Source organism: Drosophila innubila (assembly GCF_004354385.1).
Source record: "Drosophila innubila isolate TH190305 chromosome 3R unlocalized genomic scaffold, UK_Dinn_1.0 2_E_3R, whole genome shotgun sequence".
Lineage (NCBI taxonomy): Eukaryota > Metazoa > Arthropoda > Insecta > Diptera > Drosophilidae > Drosophila > Drosophila innubila.
Window position 1 is genome coordinate 387626 of NW_022995380.1, and position 23503 is coordinate 411128.

Below are 23503 nucleotides of genomic sequence, written 5' to 3' on the forward strand. Positions count from 1 at the left end.
ATCACAAGTGGCTAAGCAAAAACAATGACCAATTACTGTGTCATTGGGCGAGCGTTGGCGTTGGCGTTGTCCGGTGTTTGCCTTTAACTTCAAATTGACTTTGAGCGCGTGAAATTAGTAGAAACAGCAGCAAAAACAACAACTGGAGCGTAATTGGTAACAAGACACATAGCAGCGATTGTAATTTAATTGTATCGGCTAGCAGGTAACAGGCAACAGGTAAAAACGTTTTTAAATGGATGCAAGGGGGATGATCGGGGGATAGACGTGCTTGAGATCTCCAAAATGGCAGCCCAGCCCACAGATGAGGCATGACCCAAAAAAAATTGTCGAAAATAAACCAAAAAGCGACAAAGTTAGCCACAAATGTGCAAAAATATTGCACAATCGGCATGCAAATTGCCAAATGGCTTAAATGCTTAATGTACTTGGCAACAAAATTGGCGCCCGAAAAAACAGAGCACAAAAAAGGCCAAAATCTGTTGCGGCAACAATAAAATGCTCTTTGTCAGAAGTCTAGATGTATTTGGAGCTACAAATAGAGCCGAATCGTGGCCGCTCCTAGTCAACACACCACGACACCACTGAACAACTACACCACTGAACCACTGCACCACAGCACCACTGCACAGCAGCGCCACAATTGTAGTTTTGTTTTAGTTTTAGTTTTACACCTACGCCTAAGCGAGCATTAAACAGGTTCTTTGTAAAAGGTCGCCAAAGCAAGGCACAAAATGTGAAAGGTTTGGCCAGCTGAGACTTTAGACCGCGTTAAGACTTAGACTTAAACTTAGATTGGCAAGCCTTAGCTAGTTTTTATTGGCGATTAGACGACTGGCTAACAAATGTGTAACCCCAAAAGTCCAATTGACTTGCGATTAAAAACAAGTCACAGTTGCATTACAAATGTGAAATTATTACGCAATCGTAGACAAATTTTAATTTATTTAATTGCAGCAGAGCAACAACAAGAAAACCAACAAAAAAAAAAAATAAAACAGCAACAAATTACAAATCAACTGTCAACGATAACGACAACAACGATTATGATGAAGCTGAGGTTTGGTCAAGAGCAAGACATCAACAAAACGTTTGCCAAGCAGTTGGCCCAGTCGAATAGGCCAAGCCAACAAACCGTCAGGTGGTAGCCTCAAAACGTGTCACAATTCACAAGCTAACGCCATGTGCGAATCGTGATCATGATCTGCTGTTAACTGGAAAACCATTGGCCAAATAGTTTAATATTAGCAATGCGAATGCGAATGCGCATGCCAAAAATGTTAACTAGCCAGACGGATGTGTTCAAGTAGCTACAGATACAAATTACCCCGACTGTTTCTAATATCATCCGCAATGAATCTAAATCAGCTGTGATATCGCTAAGATTTTATCTAAGCTAATTTCAAATTGTTTTCATGAATTTCAAATGAGGTTTAGTTCTAAAATATTCATGGGATTATCTTAAAAATCTGACAGATTCTAAATTGATTAAGGCATTTCGAAACAAGTATCATTCTCATTCCACAAAAAGCATCTTAAAATGCAGAGAGTATCTGAGAAGCGACTTGTTGACTTTTCAAATGAGGTTTAGTTCTAATATATTGATGCGATTATTCTAACAACTTGACAGATTTAATATTGATTAAGATATTTCGAAACAAGTATCTTTCTCATGCCACAGAAAGTATCTCAAAATGTAGAGAGTATCTGAGCAGCGACTCATTGACTTTTCTCTGTAGTCAGTTAAATTTCTATTTTATTGTTGATGCATTGCAATTATAAAACTGACTTAAAACGACATTTGCTCATCAGAGTGATGCTACCGCCCCTTTATGCACCGTCCCCTTCCCCTTCCCCGTCTCCTTTCCACCACAAATGATGGCAAGTCAAATGAATACATTTCTTGACGAGGCTATCGCCAAAATGAGCGTTGCGCCTGCGCATTCAACTTTGACAAAGTGTTTGGCACCGTGGCTAAATGTCAGCTCTTGCCTTCTCCTTTCCCCCTCCATCCCAGTTCCCATACCTATCGAATGAGCCAGAAAATAAACTTTAAAGCCAAAGGCCGCCACATCTCTTTGGGGCAATCTGAGGGGCACATTCGGACTGTTGTTGGCTTTTGAAATGCTAAGATAATTGCTTTGCCAATTTGACTTAATGAATTAAAGCTGCATTTACATTTCGCTTTGTTGACCCAACGCGCTGACCATTTGAATGCTTTATGGCCATTTATATCAGCTTAGATGGGCGACAATGTCAAAGTTTAGAGTCGGGTGAGCTTATTTAATGCCCTGAAATATTCATGAGCCGAAAGTTGTTTTCACATCGAGGGATTCACTTTCTTTTCCCTGTTATATAGAAGTGCATGTTGTTCGCATTCACAATCACAAATGTGATAGACAGTTGTGCTGCAGCTGGTCAGAAAGACGATCACGTGCAAAAAAAGAATCGTATCTGCGTTGGTCTACAATTGCTTTTCGGCCCTGTCTCGATATGCCATGGTCATCAGTCAAGTCGAAGCCGACAAATTTTGTAGAAAGCTGTACCCAAAATGCAATATTGTTGTTAAGTATAATGTGAAAAATGTACTAACAAAAGATTCCAAGTACAGTGCATGCACACACATACAAACACACGCACGCACACACATATCTATGAAAAATGTGCAACCGAATTGTGAAGAATTTTCAACAGTCAATTAGATTTGATTTTGTGAAATTGCTTTTCGAATTCAAGTACTGACAGCCAGCACATACAAATATACATCTAAATTTATATTTATATACATAAGTATGCATATGGAATTTATCATTGAATGCGAACCCCAAATTATTTCCGTTGTTGTAGCATTTTCACTTTGATTATAAGCTTGTTGGTAGCAACCAACAGAATTTCTTGGCTTCATTTCATATGCAAATGACTCGAACCGAAAGTGTGGAGTAAATAGCAAAAAGCCAATATATGATTAAAAGAAGAGTAGGGAAATACTGACGACTAATCGGCATTTAAATACCCTACAATGTCTCAATTAAGGCTGCAAGCCACCAGAATATTGGGAAAGGTCGAACTCTAAAACAAAATCTGGGTTCGGTTCGTGACAAAAAATTGTATTATACAAATTTGTTCTAGATTTTTAAAATCCACTTAATTTTTCAATAGTACATATTCATATTTTGTAAATAATCTAACGAAATTTTATGTTTAAAATGACTTATTACCACAAAAAAAACCTCTACACGAGGTAAAAGTCTAGTGACAAAAGCAATTTTTAGCCCCAAAATTTCTGAAATCCAATTTTGTGACGAACAAAATTCAGTTTAATCTAAAAATTTTAAATAAAAATATAAATTAATAAAAAAAAAAGCGAAAATTGGTGAAAAAGCAAAATTTAGCGTTTTCCCGCGGTTCTTTCAAAAAGTCGTAGAGCAAACATTTCTAGATTTTCGAAAAGGATTAAATCCCCATCATTACTTTTAAGCTTCTTTAACGCTTTGATACAAACAGACAAACAAAGGAACTAACTTTTCATTTCATTTTAAGAAGTCCACTAAAATTTTCAAATTTATTTATCTTTTGAACCAGTTATCGGAATTGGGTGATTGAGGTATCAATCGACGCGAATTTAAGTAAAATTTTTTAAATTTTACCAATAGTCCCCAACAGCCCCATTAGCTGCCGTCATTTTAGTTTTTCCCCCCCCCCACTTACACCCCCGTATTGCATGACCCAGGTTGGATAGAAAAAGTTTTAGTATGCCATTTTGTAAGTTAAGACTAACTTTCGATCGGTATATAACTCGATCTGATCGGACAGTCGTAGCAAATTTTCCAACTTAGCTGTATATATTGTTAGTCGCTTTTCGCACCCTTCGTGATGCTTTCGTCACTAACGCGAACTGCCGTCCGCAGTGATTCTATGATTTTTATTAAAAGTCTCAGATTTCGACCCCTTTCCCGAAATTAATAGATGTGTTGAAATTTTACAGTAGCGCGTTTTTCTTAATCTTTTAGCGCCTTCTTCTGCATATTTATTTTTGTATCAAAAAAATTGTACTTACGATAAAATTGCTATTATTCGCCATTTTCCAAAAAAAAAAGCGAATATTGCTATAATCGATATCATCCGTCGATATTAAACAAACGCTTGGAATGATCTTTTACGTACATAAACTCAATTAAATTGTTTGCAAACTTTCTGAATAATTCGAACTAATCATCTTATTTATAGGGTATATAGAGTGTATCCCCATTTGCAGGTGGCCAATCAACTTACCATTTCCTTTCGCAACGTCGCTATCTGCGCGTCCAAAGTGCTTCCCGTTACATTGATTTTAGCAGGTGAGCTTGATACAGTTGTTGTTGTTGTTGTTATCGCTGTCGCTGTTGTTGTTGCAGCTGCTGTTGCGGTTGTTGTTGTTGCTTTCGTATTGTTTTCGTTTTCATTTGCATTGGAAGTCACCGTTGCAGCTTTCGTTGTTGTTGCTGTTGCTGTCGCTTTTGTTTTTGTTGTTTTTACGGACTCTAATTTATCGTTGGCATTCTCTTTAGATATCTGCTTTTCGCTGTTGTTGTTGTTGTTTTTGTTATCACTAACTTTTTGGCTTGCTAATTTGTTGCCGCAAACGTTCTCTTTGTTGTTATTGTTGTTGTTGTTGTTGTTATTGCTCTCCAGTTCCTGCTGGGCATCCACATCACTCAAAAGTCCCGAATCGGAGCCGAGCAGCTTATTGAAACCGCTAAGAGATTTTGGCAGCGGCGGCAGACCGCTTATCGACATTCCGCTGTTGAAGAAAAATTGAGAAATAAAGCAAATGGAAATTAGTCAAAAGGCACTTTGTTCAAGGTGAGATCACTTAAGATTAGAGCAGATCCTTGCATACCTGCGCTTGCCACCCAAATAGCCATAGCCGTGCCAATAACTAATAACGTGCCCATCATCATTATCTTCATCCTCGTCATCATCATGACCATCATTAAAATCATCATAGCTATTACTATCCTTATCGCCATGTTGCCCCACATCACGCAAGACAAGTGGCAATGTGTCATTGTCATTGTCATTGTCATTGTGATTATCATTATCATTATCATAATAATTTTGATTGTCGTTGTCATCGTCATTATAATCACTGCATGTGGTGGGCGTTTGGCCACTCCCCGCGCCCGCGCCCGCACACCACTCCTCATCGTGCTCATCAATGATAAATAGGCCATCTTGAAATCTCTGATACCATTTGGCCACATACTGTGCGCTTGGCGCAAATGGCCCAAACGCGCTGCGGCATTCCTCGAGAATCTGGCTGGGATAGAGGCGCCTCCGGAAGCCAAACAAGATGCACTGTTGCAGCTCGACGGGCGTTGGACCCGGTATCGGCGATAGAAACAGTTCGTCCAGATCTTCGGACATTCGATTTGTTGTTGTTAACTTGCGTTTGAAACGACTTAAGACATTAGCTGTAAATTGGCAGGGTACGATGTAAAAGACTTTTATATACATATTTTATACATTTCAGGAAGAGAAAAAAAAACATATGAAGAGAGAGAGAACTTTACTTTGAGTTAATAATCAAAGCAAAATAACGAGTAACAGCAACAAAAAACAATTAAGAACGCTATAACAAAGTCGAAATCCCGACTATAAAATATTCGTTATTCAGTTGATATATATTTTAATTGTATCTATAAATACAGTATAAGGTTTACAGCTTATTACTTCCTTTATATTTATCTGATCTTCATGAAATTAAGTGGAATGACTGATAATAATAAAACGCAACGATCACCACAAAAAGGAACATTCAATCTTGAAAACTGTAAGTTTGGGGAGTTTCTTTTCGATTTGCGGAGTGCAAAACACTGTCATGTCTGTTAGGTTCATAGAACTGAGACAAGCAGACAAGCGGACATAATTAAAACGATTCGACTAATACTGTTAAAATAAATATATATACTTTATACCGTTCCTTTTACATATATTGTAACGAATATTATATACCCTACGAGCAACAGGTATAAAAAGTATAGAAAACAGAGCATAGAACAATTAAGAGTATTAAGCAAAGTGTGAAAATTGTGGCCAAGAAGCGAATATTGCGGCTGGGCATTAATTTAAACGATAAGCTGACAACAATGACATTTCAATCTCTGCTATTAGGCACAGATACACACATAGATACTCACTCACACACATAAATACCAACTGTATAAGCTATGGAAACGAGACACTTAACTCGGCTTAGAAACCAGTAACCAAGGCCAGCAGCTATTGCTGAAGTCGATTTGCCACTGGCAAAGCTGGTAGCGTATCGAAGACAGTGCCACTTGCTATTGGCCAGTTTTGGGCTGGTTTTCTTAGAGGATGCTGGGGGAATGTGATATTTAAGAGTGATCTTAAATCTTATACCCCAATTCCACAAAATGTAAAAAATATATCAAAAGAAATATTGTAGATAGATACTCTATATCAATCGGAACAATTGAAATATATCCAACAAACTTGAAAAAATGTACATACTTTAATGCAAAGATATAGAAATATCGACATAAGAATATTAAGACTATGTGTTATACATAACTCTTATCTTCACAATAATATCTAAGCCTCCATATCATGTTAGAATGCCAACAACTTAATGCTCCATTGTTGCCACTAGCATTCGAATTCAGAATGCCATCAAACGAGTACACAACAAGTTGCCTCAAAGGCCATAAAGTCAGTCGCAAGATACATACTCGTACATACATATGGATATAGATACAATGTAGATACTCAACTTGGCTGAGAACATTGTCAATGCACGAAACGTTTTGTTGCAGATACTTTGATTGTTGTCATGCTGCAGCCGAGAAACTGACCCAATTGCTGGGCAAATGAAAATTGGCTATAAGAGCAGCGATTAAACTCTTAAACAGACATTAGACAAGCAATCTCGTTCAACGGTAATCGCTGCCTTAACTTAACTTGCATAGATCAGCTGCAAATTGGCGCTACCAAAAGCCGCATTTGAGAGTTCAAACAATATTGCATTGGAGTCTACAGAGCAACCACAATCCAAAGTAATCATTTTTCGCCATCGTTTTCAGATTTATCGGTCACGGTGCGGCTTAAAATATTTGCTGTGGTTACTCGGCTGACTGACTGAACGCTTGGCTGCATCTTGAGGCTCATTTGTGGGCAAGTTAAGACGTACACATTGACAGACGGACCAGGCGGATAGGCAGAGCACGGCCAGCTGGACATTGGTAGCAATGGAGTCTATAAAGTGCGAGGCGTGAGTCGAGGCCCAGACAAAATGCATTATGTATTTAACTTGGCTAATTGCTTGCTGTGCTGCGCTGCGCTGTGTAATCAGTAAGCAGGTACGCTTTACCAATTGCTAATTTGTGTGAACAGCAGAGTATCTCTATTTGCGAAAGATACTTTGTATCTTTGTATACTTGTACATATAAACAATATAGGCAGCAGTGTTTCTTAGCTGGTTGAATGCCCGATTTCACCTGAAATACGCCAGCCAAACAAACAAACAACAACAACAATAGTCTAAGCTCTCACAGTGCGTTATTTATGTTAAAAATTCTGCAATACAGGAAGCAATAATCACAAAAGAGTTAAGAGCTGCAAGCCTTAGCAATTGCCATGCCGTTTATCTATTTATTTGTGTACGATGTTCTTTTTTACAAATACTTTTACAAATCTCTCGTCAATATACGAGCACATATACATAAATATAAATATAAATATAAATATCTATATTTATATATTTATGTATTTATGAACAGCTGTCAGTGGACATTCCTATCCGACAGCAACAATCACAAGCGAACTACTCCGCAACTTGAAGATTTAAAGACTTTTTTTTTGCAACTTGTCGTCGCCATTAACTCGAATAATAATCACAAAAAATAAATAAAAATTATGGCAAAAAATGAAGTGCAAAATACATATTTAGCACGTTCGAAGCGTTGAAAACACAAAACAATAAACAAAATCAAACAGACCAAAGACAACGTTTTGTTTAGCCAAAAAAAATTATGGAAAAGGGCAAAAACAATAAAACAGCTGACAACATGGCAGTTAAATGAACAGTGTTTAATTTTTTGTTAGAGCTGCACTAAGTAGTGATTGATCACAGTGATTGACGATCTAATAATATGTGATTTGTAGAGAAATATGTAAAAGGTTTGGGAGAAAATTAAAGCTCAGATGACAAAACATACAACGCTCATTTCCCAGAGTGTGTATTATTAATATATTGAATCACAGAGGTGAGTAATGATAGGCTTGATTTGATAGGAATTCTAAAGTTAGCACAAAGATCACGGAGATAAAACAACTTAATGAAGTGATGTAATCGTGTAATTACTAATCGTATGTCTGCTTATCTAATCTTTATAAATAATACTACAGCTGAGTATTAATGCAACTCGTTTCAAGTGCAAAATAAAATATAAAGATATTGTAATAAAAATGTAATAATAAAAGTCTAGGAAATAATGAAAACCTTTTTTTACAACTTGTATTTTAACTTGCACATATATGAATTCATCGCCAAGTTGCTTAATGCATATGCTTGTATATACATACTTATTTATATTATATATTTACTATATATGTACTTGGCAAGACCGCCCTACTCAGGTTGATTAGCAAAACCTGCTGTGAGTGCTCTGCACGAGATGCAAAACAATCTGCACTTAATTTGGCAGCTGCTGGCGCCGGTCGCTCGCTGAGTAACTGAAATTTCACCAGCCTCGACCATCCATCCAACCATAGGAAAAGTGCAGAAAATTATGGTAAAAGCATTTTTCAGATACAAATACAGATACAGATACATTTGCATTTGCTTTGCTCTTGCTCAGCCAAAATACATGCAAAGCTTCGCTGCACTGTTATTAATTAAGCCAAAAATGAAAACATACCTTAAATACTCCTAAATGTATGTAAGTATAATTTTGTATGCTGCTCTTGTTGTTGTTGTTGTTGTTATTATTTATGCTTTGTCCGACTAGCTGATTGCTTCATATTCATATGGCAAGTTCATTAGCCCGACAATCGCATTGTAACCGAGCAAACACTACACAAGGTACGAGTATGTATTATGTATGCATATATATGGATTGTAGACATATAGGAGTATTTATCTTGATTTATCTTGTGTATGTATAAATGATCTGTTTACATTCGCTCTATATGGCATTTCTTGGTTTCTAAATGAAGATTTTTGCTTTGATATCACCTGTTGGCAACGCTTTTATGGCAACGACGACGCCTTTTCGCAGTTTTCAACCTACGCCTTATATTTATAAATATTTTAATTAATTAGTTAAAGTATACAGAAATGGCTTAACCAAAAGTGGACTGGACGGGACGGCACTGGACTTGACTTGAACTGACCGCTAACTAAGTGTGGGTGTGACAAAAGGGCAAACAAACACGAGCACCAGCAAATATACATACAGAAGAAAGTTATAATACATAGAATCAACACTCAATCTTTATTTCAACACAATGGTTGATGGTAAAGAAACACAAAATATCTCTAAAAGAATTAAGTTATATAAGAAATATGAAAAATATAACGAATACTTTACGAAATTAGAGCTGATTTATAGAACGGAATACTATGGATAAGGAAAGTAGACCTCTGTCTTTGAAAAATTGACAGAAAAAAGCTAAAAGCTAAAGAGTATTTTAGGAAACTAGAGTTCCCTTTTAAGAATATGGCACAAAGTTCCATTCAAAGCACATTCCAAAAAGAAGATTTTCCTGTTCTAAAATCACTCTCTTTTCACCACTTTTAGATTAGCGTAGACCGGGCTTAAACAAAGCAAAGCCATTAGATTTAAACACAAATGCTTTCTACAAACATAAATACGAGTATGTAAGATTTCCACGTGCATGCGTAAGGTCAACACAAATAACTTTGGCTGCATATATATCGCACATATATGTATGTTTTTATATAGAAACAGTTCTATAGGTAGTATAGGCACATTCAAAATTAAACATATGTACACGTATGTGTGTGTGTGTGTGTGTTTATTTGTATGTTTAGTGTGCACAGCTTTCAATTGGTATTGTTATTAATTAAGAAAAACACACATTGAAACTAAACGGCGGCTATAATTTTACAGATCTCTAATTAAAATTTGAACAGAATATTTTGCTATGTTCTTTGCCGCACATTGAGGCATAGCAACATTTTTACTGTTTTTCTTTTCGTTTTTATTGTGTATATACAACATAATTATTTTTAATTGTTATGCAGCCTCGTTTTGTTTTTAGAACATAGACACAAACACACTCACACACCGCGAAAATGAAGAAAAAACATAACGAAAGCTGCGTAAACTTTTGTTTTGAATGTCGGCATTAGGTTTTGACGCGTACTCACTAATTATAATTTGTACAAACAATATGGGAATTATAAACATATAATTTAGTTTTGTAATTCCGCTCGCCACACTGTATATTTTGTTTTGGCCTGTGAATTGTTAGTTCGCTTTGATTGCGCTGAGAAATTCGCGTGCTACTAAAAGTCAAACGTTGGCGACTTTTTGCCACGTTCAATATCTCATCCCCAGAGTCGGTCTCTCCAAGAGCGGAAGAGATTCAAACGCTACAAAGGCACACAGTTCTATCTATCTATCTATCTATCGCATGCAATACAGATGCAGAGCACAGTGCAAAGACAGATACAGAGTGAAAGAGATGAGAAAATTAGGAATCAAGACAAAGATAAAAATATATAAGAAATTCGTGTATTGATTTAATAAAAATAAAATAACAAACAGGGTGTGTCGCCTGACGGTTAAACAGCATATGCAGAAAATGATCTACAAAATGCAAAAATATATTTTAAAAGGTATAAGAAGATTGTTATAAAGTTAGTCATATCATAGTCACATCATTGTTTCTATATCTGAAGCAAAGCACCCTGTATTGCTCTTGCACAGCCGCCTTAGTTGCTATTTATAGAGATAATAACAAAATAACACGTTGTTTCTCTATGTAGTACATCATATTTGCCTCCGCCTGCTCTTCAATGAGCAGAAAGAAAAAAAGAAAGGGTGAAACCTCAAATCGACACTCGGCCGAGAATTTCAGGCACAACGCGTTGCTCATTCAGAAAAATTCAAACATGATGACGGAGACACGAGGATGCCATCAAATTTGTTTTTGGACCCCAAACATCGTCGCATAAGTAAAAAACATATACGACCAATTTACCCTTGCCCCGTGCGAGAACCAGAACTAACCAAATTGAGAGCGCCGATTGTCGATTGTCGGCTGTTGTCGTCGTGTCGCATTTTAAAAATAAACTCGGAAAAGCGCTCCACGCACCGCCAGAGAAAAGTATGTGTATATATGTATGTATGTGTATGCACCACAGCACCACAGCAGCGCACCACCGAAAATAGTGCAGGCAATCGCGCAGGTGGCAAATGGGAGCATGAACGGGATGCATTGCGACTCAAAAGAATGCAACGTCGACCCGTCGACAACAACAACAACAACGACAACGGCGCCATTTTGCTGGCATCGTCAACGTTGTCATAAATCTTGAAATTCCTTTTCAGAAAACACACAGTAAACGACTTGACTTGGGGCGATTTCTCGCAAAAAAAAAAACTACGTGATCATAATATCAATAGTTGACCCACAAATGTTTAGCAAAATGAGAAGTTTACTTAATAAAGGTTTCAGTTTTATTTTATTTTGGCAAAAGAAACCGAATGGGGTCGGGTCGGATTTATTGTGTGTGATCAACTTAAAGAACTGTGCGCATTGTTTTGATTTGAATACAAACGAAAGATTCCGAATGATTTAAGAAGAAAGAGAGCCGATTTCTATTTGTACTAAATTCCCAGTGCTACAGAGGGCACCAACTAACAAGATAATCTCAAGCATTCTAAAGCTTGTTAGCCAACCTTTACTGACAGTTACTTCTGTCTTTGCAGCTTAAGTATCTACAGGGTATAAAAGTTCAAGAAATTACATTGAAAACTCAAGTCTTTCAATGCCAGTCACTTGAGGCACTCTAATGGGCCATAATTTTCCCATTGTATGCTCAACGTTATCAACTAAGGAGCGCTAATTAACTGCGAAGTCGCCTAATAATTGTCTGTTGGCCATAGCAAACATTTCTGGTAGGTACACAATTTTCTGAAACCTTGCCCATAACAAAAGCCAAATGACAAATGCGTTAAATGACGAAAAAAAAAAAAAAAGCGCAACAACAAGAGAGAAAAAAACAGTAACAATAACAAAGCAAAACGATAAACGACTGACAGAAAGAGGGTCAAGCTCAGTCGGTGTCTGGAATTGAATGCGCTTTCATAGCCATAAACAAAATGATATCAGTAGATTTATATGCAGGGCCTCTCACGTACAACGCCCCCACCTTTCTTTCTACACATTTCGAATCATTTTCGCTTTCATTTCAATGGGCAATGGGACTCAAACGGCAAACCGCTTGGACCTACACAGGTTTCTGAGGCCGTCAATCTTTAAGTTTTATTTTTGTGAAATTTCTAAATAAATAAACTAAGTAATCATATGCAAATAAGGCAAATAGAAAAGAAGAGGAAGGCAATGAAGAAGCAGCCAAAGAAGACCACAACGAAGATAGCCGAGAGCCAAGGCGATCCATGATCATTTCACGTAGTCGGGTACGATCGTAGTACGTTGGTTCGGTTTGGTTACCCAAATAAATTTCATTTAGTTTTGTGACCTGCGTTCCATACGATTAGTCTCGGGTTTCTCTTTCGAGTCCAACGAAAAGCGAAATTTGATTTCGGTTTTCTGATTAGTAGAACCCACAAACAAGAGACTAACTCTTTCTTAAAATGTTGTCTCTTTCTCTCGTTCAGTTTCATCGATGCCTTTGCAAAAAGCATTTCTGGGGTTTCTTAATTTATGCAGCTTGTCATCGCTGGGGTTTTAACGATGGGTCGATGCTTTTGGCTTAGAAACTATCTGGCATTGGTTACGACAGTTATTTTTGTTGTTATTTCTTGTTTTTATTTTGCCGGTGCTTTGACTATACAAAAGCGAAAGTCGTCTGGTAATATATCAAATGTGTAAGGTGAATTATTTACGTTTATTATGCATGTTTTTTGAAAATAAGATTAAAAAAAATATAGAAAAAGTCTATTTAATTAAGAAAGGCTTTAGGTAAAACAGGTAAGACAACAGTTGTGAGTTACAACAAGATTAACTCTGCTAAAAGATGATTATGCCTATTTTTAAGAATTCCTAAAATTATAAACTGTTTTGTTTGTACAATACTATTTTAAATTTGTTAGAAAATTAAAAAAAAAAAAAACAGACACTATTTTTAAATTATATGCTTTGGAAGAGATTAATAAAGGAATTTCTAAAATTATAAACGTATTTTCAACTACAAGTAGAGTTCTCAAAAAGAAATACTAAAATTACTAACTTATTGGCTAATTTCCTTATAGACAAACAATGTCTATCTATCTATCATCTTAATATCCATTTCTGGCAGAGTTCTGAAGTGATTTATGCAGACTTTGCCAACTCTTTACCCAAATTTGGTTAATAATAAAAAAAAACTTTTGTAGCCAAGCGGCGAGCAAGTGAAATTCCTCATTTGCATTGAGTAAACCACAATAAGATAAAAGTCAATCCACTCGGACAGTGGCGAATGGTTGGAGATGGAGCAGGAAACTTGAGCAATACGCGCACTTGACTGCATAGTTTCGTTTTGTATCCAAGAGATACAAATCAACAGCAACTGCTATTTTTGGGCAATACACACAACAAACTCAAACTCATAAAGTTCAATTGCGACAAAAACACTTGAGATAAACGTACATATACACAAAAAAAAACAAAAGAAAAGACACCAAAAAATAATGGAAAAACAAAAGGTGAGATACAAACTTATGGACCCATGGCAAGCTACTGGTTGTAAATTTGATTAGATTCCGTAGATGCAAAGATACGAGGTTTAGTGAGTGGTCAGTGTGTGAGATTTCAGCCAGGAATCTACTTGCCACATAGCAACCATGCCACCAAACCGGCTAACTGTCAACTAGTGCGAGCGAACAACTGGACTAAAGCCGGAATCTAACATGGCCAAAACAAAATTCGAATATTTGAAATTTAAATTTTTAGTTTCGGTGCAAAAGTCTACTCAAGTGCATTAAGTGGTGAATTGCTTCCGGTAGCTGGCCGCGTCTCTTGAATTGGTTCAGCTTCAGCTTCGACTGCGGGTTCGATTCGATGCAAGTCGACCAGTGTTGCCATTTTAACTATTTTATGGCTATACCTAGCTGTTTTTAAATGGCATAGGCCATGAAATTGAAAGAAGTGCTATTAGCAACAAATCTAACTATTTTAAAAAATTATTTCACCACTTTTTCCGGTGATAATTTATTAAGGACTAGAAAATAAAGCATTGAAATAATATAATGTATAAAACTTAGAGGAAATAAAAGTCGAAATTAGCGCAGTAGGAACAATTTTAGAAACAGAATGACCTTAAAAGTGTTTAATGCTATTTTAGACATAAAGCTGTACATGAATGTTACAATTTATTATAACAATTCTAAAATCTTATACAATTCAGGTATGAACTTATTATTATATTTTATTTATCGCATTTTCTGGCTACTTCTTTCGATCTAATTAGCTATTTTAGCTGTTGAAATTCTGGCAACACTGGAGGCGACGCGTGATTGTTGCAGTTCCAATGGCCCACACTTGAAGTGGCCAAGTGGTGTTGTGGCTCGTCACAAGTCTGCGCATGTCGTAAGCGACTTCAGTTTTCTTACAATTTTCTTTTCGCTTTATTTTTGGGCTAATGTTATAAATTAACGCAACACAACAAGCAAAAATTGTACCAAACACACAAAACCAACAACAACAACAACAACAGCAACAGCAACAACAACACAAATTGTATCGTCATGTGGGTTTATGTAAGCCACCCGGCCAGCCAGACTTTCAGACTGTCAGACAGTCAGGCAGAGAGACGGTTAGACGGATAGACAGACTGTCAGCCTACGCGCATGTGCGTCCAGATCCACATCCACTTCCAGGTCGCCTCAGTCAACAGCAACTGGACCCGCTTACAGTCCAATGTTGGCCAATTTTTCCGCATCTGCGGCTGTGTTGCTTTGGCTTTTGCTTTTTGTTCAGCTTTCAGTTTTTTCGAAGCAAATTTACAGTTTTTATTATTTCTTTAGTTTTTCTCACGTCGATGACTTTGCATAAAATTAGCACACTTTGGCTGAAAAGTCGCTTAATTAGCTACGAGTTTAATAAAGAAATAGGGAAGTTATGGCCACAAATAAATTAATTATACGCCTGTCCCCTTCAATTTAAAGTGCTTTTGTTTTCGTCTTGTGGGAATGACAATCGAATCGACGACCGTTAATAAGTCAACAGATTCCAATTCTTAAAAACTACAATTCATTAAAAGAGAAACAAAAAAAAGAAACTATAATAACTCTTGAGAACTAAACAATAAAATTTAACGGACTGAGGAACAATTTGAAATAACACTTCGAGTTAAGCAGCTTCAAATGAGTCAAGTTTATAAATGACATTGAATCAATGTTTAATAACTTCAAGTTCAAATGTTCTTTAATATAAAAAAATCAAACATTTTCCAACAATTTAGAGTTTTTCTGTTCGACTTTCTTAGAAATTTATGGTTATTCCAAGTGTAAAGTTCTTTTTTCAAAACCATCTCGTATAGAAAGTTATATGGAGTTCTACTTGACCCAAAGCTAATACAAAGCCAAATATTTGTACAGCTGGAAAAGTTCAAGAGAAGAGGGCCTTAACAAAGAGCAAAGTACCGTTGCGCACAGAAATCTTGAAGAATCAGAAATCTGTTGTTGCAGTTGTTGTTGTCTCTTGGCTCAAACAATTCTCAGGCCAACCACGAGACAAGCAAACCTGGTTGTCAGTAGGCCCAACCTTCCCAAACCGACAGCAACTTGGGCCATAAAACAGATCAACGAATCCGGCAGTTGCTGTCACTGTCACTGTTACTGTCGCTGCTGAAGACCATCTAAGAGTTACAATCAGTTACAGTAAAGTGTCAAGATGCTCAGCAATTATGATGATTATTAGGGACTCGACGCTTACAATACTACATTCATTTTCTCAGGCCTCAGTTTTCGGCCAAGAAGTGCTGACTTCTGTTTTAAGCACTTTGTTCACGCAGTCTTAGCTCGTATATTGACTGAATGACTGACTAACTAACTAAATAACTAACTGACTGAGTGACTGACTGACTCTTGACGACATAACCCATAACCGTAACCAGAGTTTGACTTGAGCATACTGCGCACTTTGCGCTACTTAAAGTAAGTTTGGCTTTCGGGTTTAAGTTTGCTTTGTTTTATATACTCTGGAAGAGGGTAATATAGTTTTGTCACAAGCCGTGTAACCGATAACCGTGCGTGATAGGCCCCATAAAGTATAAATATAATTGATTATAACATAATTGATCGGCATTAAAGACACGTCAAACTGAAGTCGCAAATCTTAAAGCTAAAAACTTTATTGTGTTTGGAGATATATTAACCAATCTCATATATTATGAATCAAATAAAAGTACTATGTCATAGCAACGTTCGATCGAAAATCAATCTTTAGGCAGAAAAACTTGGTTGTTTTCCAAGATACATATTTAGATACACTATCTGTATATTGGCATTCTAAAGAAAATTTATGCAAATCGGTCAACTACATTTATTTTAAGTTTATTGGAATTAGTCTTCCTACAAATACATATATACTTACTTATCACACTACGTTAAATAGCTGTAAGTAGAAATTGGCAAGGGTATCAAATCTTTGGTTTATCAAAGATTACTTTTCTTTCTAGTTTTAACCTGCAATTGTGTCGCATCATCTAAAACTATTTGGTAGCTGGCCCAACACTTGTCAGTCAGACATTCAGTCCGTCAGTCCGTCAGTCAGCCAGTTGTTCAGTTAAAGTCGCTTTGCCATACTTTAACGGTTCTCACACTCTCAGCAACCGAATCTGGCGTGTGTATCTTTGGCAGCGAGTGGCACTCATCATAATTACAACGCTGCGGCCTAACAGACAGACAGACAGACAGACGGACAGAATGACTGACTGACAGGCACATGAGGCAAGCACAACGACAACGACAACGACAAAGGCAAAGTCTTGAAGTTGGACTTGGTCTTGGTTTTCGTTGGATTTCTACCAACAGATCGCAGTTCCATACCATTCCACAGTTTGTGACTGACTCTAGTGTTTATAATTTATGATTGCTTTGCGTGATTTTTACATTTCTATGTTATTAGTCTAAACTTGGCTTCAGCATCTATGATCGTGTCTCTGCACCTACGATCTGGGGCTCTGAACCCGACGAGGCCAGCCCACACATTCGAAAGGGGGGAAGGGGGCAGAGGGAAGAGGGCAGGTCTGAGAATTGCACGTTGCTGCCAAATTGTGTTTGGTGTTTTGAATGCTTTGTACCTTTGCTGATCATTAAATCAAATCAATTCTGATTCATTAGGTTCAATTGATGACTTGGCTTTGTGTAATAGGCGCCAGTCAAAAGATCCTGACTTCAGGTGCAGACTGTGGGATTCCAAGAAATCAGCAAATTCATTAGTGCATTGCTTAAGATGATATCTGATAAACATACATTAACAGAGACAACTAATCATTAGTTCAAGGTCAATCTTGCATTTGTCAAAAAATCGCCTTGAAACCATTCACTTAAGTAGTTTAATGATTTCATAATAAATAGTTGGTGCGTAAATAAATCATGGCAATTATTTCCAGCTCGTCATCAATCATGCTACCAACTAAATAAACAATCAAATTGAAGAACCAAATGCTGACCAGCTGTCAACATTTTTGACCTATTGCTCTGTCGATTGTCATAGTTTGTTTAGGAAACGATTGATATTTTGTTATTTTAGCTGCTTACCTACACTCAGAAAAAAATCAAGATTTCCGCACTTAAACAGGCCATTTTTAAGTACAAACTATCTCAAAAGCTATCTAAGCTCGAAATATCTAAAGTTGAGAGCAAAAATCTTATTTCAAGTTTGGTTTTCACAAGTACGGGAATCTTAAAATAAGATTTTTCGGATATACTTTAAGTACGTTTTGGGTTTAATTCAAGTCTGTTAAAATTGTAAACATACTACTTTAAGTACACAAAAATCTTGAACTAAGCCCAAAATGTACTCTTTTCTTTAAGTCTAGTCATAATTAATTAATTTTAATCTTAAAACATACACTAGTATGTGTACTAATTAAGCAAAATACCAAAATTAAATACCATTTAATAATGGTGTATTTTGTTGGTAAGCGACCTTTTGGAATAGTTGCTGATTTTAGCAGCGATCCAAGCATAACGTCATTTTTGAACCACTTGAGAATTCTAAGGTACGACAGTGAAAAATAAATATCCCAAAATGTACTAGTTTTTAGTACGAAACGTTCTTATTTTTAACTTCTTAAATCTTAAATCTTGAAAAAAAACTATTTTAGGTACAATAAAATCTTAAGCTAGTTTAGTACAAATAACTCAGTTGTTTCTGGAGGTATCTTTACGAAACTCACGGATTATATATTTTCCATGGTATTACATGTTCTGACTAAGTTTCGTTAAAATCGGACTATTATTTCGGATAGCTGCCATAGGAATGTGAAGCCAGAATTCTAAATTTAAGATCGATTTTCGAATTTCGACTTAATTCAAGATTTTTAATACTCAGCAATCTTAAAATTTTAAGAACGAAACGGTTTAGATTCAAGTACGATCGTACCTAATTTTAGGATGGCATATTTTTCTGAGTGTACGAATACACTCATAGGGAGGAGGCGAATATAGTCGTATTTACTTCCGGTTAAGCGTGAATACTGTGGCAATGTTTGGACGCATATTGAAATGGTTATTGCTTCAGTTATAGCCCAAGAATTTCCATGAAAATCAACCGATACTCGTATGCAAATGATATCAGCATAAACATAGAGAAGCAAACAAACCAACTGCGACTGCATATGGCCAAAGGCATTTTCGATTGTTGCTGTTGCAATTCCCAGAAAATTATGCTCAGAAATTGAGAGTCTTTGCCTTTCGCATCGTCGACGCTATTACGACACAGTTTTCGTTTCGTTTTTAATAATCATTTGCAAATGTCTATTAGCCCCCCACCCCAGTCAAACACCCCCTCGCAGACTCCTTCATCTATCTATCTCTATCTAGTCTACTGTAGGTTTCAAAGGAAACAAATCGCAAAGCCAAACGAAACTGAAAATGCAGTGAAAAACAAACTTATGGAATACCAAGGCAATGGCCATGGAATCGTTTGGAGCATGTAAATTAAGACTTTTAGCTAAAATTATAGCAGACAACTCTGGCATGGCTAGGGGCGGGATTTGGGTAGTCTTTTTTGACAATAGATGCAAACATGGATTTCTTGCAAATTTTATAATATTTAATTTTATGCATTCAATAAAGATCAGTAGATAAAGAGTACATGTTGACAAAAGATCTGTTTCTGACAAAGATGTGTTTAAGTTGGCGAAAAATCAGTTAAGTTAAATCAGCTTTAAAATCTCTAGGCAAATTAATGCGTAGTATTTTAAAGCAATATCTAAAAAAAATTATTTATAAAACTTTTTGATTATATTTAAATTTACTTCTTTTTACTTGTTTTATTTTAAATTATAATTTTATTTATTTTTTTTCGTCTTACTTGACGACAAACAAAAACTTCAAATAAAACTAAATCAAAAAATTGTATATAATTTTAAATAAAGACAGCAAAGATAAAACAAATTTTTAAAAAATTAAAAAGATTTGGTGATGAACTTATTGTTTTCTACTTTTTTATTCTAAAAAGACTATTTTAACTACGCTATTAAGTGGAAGATATAAATTATGGGGTTTTGGGAGATTTTCGGTTGTTTTTATTTTCTGTGGCACCCCTGATTATGTTGCATTATTTATTTGTATATATGTATATATATATAAAAAGAATCATATTTTTGCATTCAAGATAACAAAAGATAAAAAGAATTGCAAACACATGGGAGATTTTACAGTGCGGTGAGCATTACGGAAATGCTTCACGATTCTTGACAACGGACAACTGTTACTCAGTTATGCAATTAAATTAAAATAAAGTTGCAACAACTGCGACAAACAACAATAACAGCAACAACAATAACAATAACAGCAGGCAGTCGAGTGACCGCATTGCAGTTGCAGTTGTTGTTGTAGTTGTTGTTGTAGTTGTTGTTGTGGCTTGTTGCCTGTTGCGAGTGTTGCAATTGCTTTCGCTTTGATTGAATTTATTTTATAATCCACGATGCCAACTGGCAACTGCTTAGTGTATGCACGTGTGTGTGTGTGTGTGAATATCTGTATAGTAGACATATATAGCTACGTTTATGCATATAAGAAAAACTGCATCTTACAGATGCAATTTCCAATTTGCATTTTACCCACTGAGCGAACATAGGAAACGACGCGTCCGACAGCGGCCGGCAGGGTATGAGATATGATAAATTATATTATTGGCATAATAATATATTTACGAGGTATAACGAGCAGCGCACAGTGGAGATGGAGCTTCATTTAAACTCATTCAATTTCATATTTCAAAATGCGCATTAGCCGTTTCCTTCCATTTGAGCGATTTGTCGATAACAACAAATACAAATAAGAAAGCAAACACACAAAGCAGACAAAATAAAGAAAAAAGCAAACTGGCAACTGGCAAATTGCAATAAATAAATAGAAAACTGTGACTGCTGCTGGGTACACACACATATGAACCCATATCTCGGCTATGGATTTGCTTTGCAAATTGGATTATGTCTTATTGTTATTGGTCCCTGTACATCAAAAGTACAAAGGGTCTATTAAGTTGGTAAGAAATGAGATAAAATCGAGTTCAATAAATGGACTTTCATGATAAATCGATGCCATTGCCTTTGCCTTTGTTTGTTGTTTACAATTCTATTTTAAACTCGATGCACAATTTTGACTTATTTCAATATTATATATTCTTTATCAGCATCCACCTTTTTATACACCTGAATATTTAGATCTCTGCGAGTATTAGATGTAGAGCTAGCAAATTAAATTTGTCAAAGAATTCTACCGAAGCCTCTACAACCTTTGAAAAGAGAAAACTTCAGCAAATAGAACATAAAAAAAAGGATTGCGAATCTGTAAACAGAGTTGATATTCAACGGATGAATAGCGCACACAAAACGTTTAATTATGGGCTTGAATCCCAATTCAGAAGTTTGCGTATTTGAGAATGATGTTTTAATAAAAAATGTAAATATAACATTTTCATTAATAATTTGTTTTTTACAGAATACGCACAGGGTCTTTTTAGTCAAGCTGACTTAACTAAAGTTTTTCCCTATTGATATTGTTGCTGTTGCAGTTTTCGCTGTGCCACATCCTCCAGCAACAGAAACAATAAAAATGTCGGCGCATGCGTCGCGTCGCTGCCAGTCGTTGATAATTACAGGCATTGGCAGCTTCACGGTGCACAGTGGTTGCCACCGAGTTTATCTGCGAGATTCAAAAAATGGCAGCACACAGCCCCTTTAATTATTTGCACGAATTCGGTTTGTTAATCGCCCCATTGACGTACCGCATCGATCGGCCATAGACATCTCTACTATATATACAAAAAGATACATAAGTATCTACGTATCTAACTATCTATCGCTGTGGCAAAAGTGCAATGAAAGCCAACAAAAGGCACTTCAATTAAGGGGGACGGTTCAGAGCGATTGTCGACATCGACATCTACTGTGGATTGCATTCAGTTAGATAAACAAACTGCTCGCCAAATTACAGCATTGTTATCGGGGGCATACATAAATTTATGATTGAATTCAGCATTTTCACGTTTGTTTTTCCTTAATGGGCAAGTGAAAAGCAAAACAACAACAGCACACACAAGTATACACACAACAACACACACGCTCGGTCCATCAATTGCCAAATGAAATGAATTCAAGAAGAAAATGCAATGTGTGTGTGCGAGTTTAAATGCCAATGACCGACATGAGTTGCACTTACTCCAAGTGAAGAGCCCCATTTCTACCCTGATGATTTAAACATGTACTAAAAAAAGAGAAAACTAATGATAGAATTGCTCTGATGGGGAATCACTAGAGTCGTCATTGAGAAACTGAATGTATCAATTGATGCCAAATAATAACAATCATTAAGCTCAATTTAACTATCTGAGTAAATGTTCTAGGTTAAGTTAAGCTAACTTATTCTCTGTATTAAAAACAGCTCTCCAGCTGTCTGCTACAATTATCTGAAACTGGTTTACTTATCATACTTGTACTTTTAGGAATACCGTCTTTAAATTACTTTATATAGACGTGCCCCAAAAAAAAAAGAAAAAAAAACTTGAGGCAGCACATCATTTAATCAAAAGCTCGTTAGTCTGCACACACAGTTTGCGCTTGAATTTTTAATGGCTTAATCAGTTTTTTTTTTTTCATTTCTTTATGTATTTTTTGGGGGTTGGAGAAGAAGCCACAAGGAAATTGCATCGGAAAGCAATACAAAAGAAGCACATTAAAAGTTTTTCCTATATATGCCCAAATACATGCATATCTGTAGACTCGTATGTACTTATTTTGTGGCAACACACAAATTGATTTCGTATGTGAAGACGGATAATTGGTTTTCGAGCGGGTTGCAGGCTGGAAGAGGAGTGTTTTCACGGATTTTGCTGAGCGCATCTATACGTAAGTTTCATTAACAATTCAATTAGAGCGCCCTATCGATAGCCAACTGGCATTTTTAATGAATATACTGCTGTATTGTGTCCAAAGTGAAATAAAAAATATTTAAAGAACTTCAATCAACCTATACTCTAATGATAATAATATATGTGTGCTTATTATTAGCCCACTGATTTCAATGATTAATGTAATCTTTTGCCTAGACTTCTTTGCAGTTGACTTTGAAAGCGTCACAAAAACATTTCTTGATAATCTCCTAAATTTATTTCAGATTTTATTCCTGGAAACATTTTCGAAACTACAAAAATCGACTGCCATAAATGTAGTTCCCATTTCAATAAGTATGTAATAAATTAAGTAAATTCATTTTAAATGTAATTTTTGCTTTATTCTTCAATTTAAATAAAAAATAATTTATTAATTACATACATATGTACATTTTTTCATTTTATCAAATCTGTTTGCAAATATTTGGACACTGGAAAGCACTAATTGCTTGAAGAATATTGATATTTGCTTACTTTCAGATATAAAAATTTCAGCAACTGATAACTATATACAGATCCTACAATTCATAAGGCGATTAATCAAAAGATACTTTCATCCGCTAACTACTTCTAGTGATCAAAGCATTCAGAATAGTTAGTAATCATTTGAATTGAGCTCACACTCATCGCATGTGTGTAAAATACAAGTATTACTTATCAAAAAATTAAGCTTCAGCTGCAA

General features: G+C 36.0%; 1 protein-coding gene across 3 annotated transcripts in view; it reads right to left on the reverse strand.

Annotated features, from left to right (window-relative positions):
* Nucleotides 1-23503, reverse strand: part of LOC117792209 (bromodomain and WD repeat-containing DDB_G0285837) — a 47979-nt gene that overhangs the window by 18071 nt on the left and 6405 nt on the right. The window contains exons 1-4 of one of the 3 annotated variants that reach the window (XM_034632253.1): nt 10394-10448; nt 4880-5453; nt 4476-4780; nt 4273-4391 (exon numbers count right to left, since the gene is read on the reverse strand). In XM_034632253.1, the coding sequence (XP_034488144.1) occupies nt 4273-4391; nt 4476-4780; nt 4880-5453; nt 10394-10433 (1038 nt within the window). In that variant the 5' untranslated portion in view covers nt 10434-10448. Of the gene's footprint in view, nt 1-4272; nt 4393-4475; nt 4781-4879; nt 5454-10393; nt 10449-23503 lie in introns of those variants that run through there. The other 2 variants (XM_034632252.1, XM_034632251.1) reach the window with 2 other exon arrangements.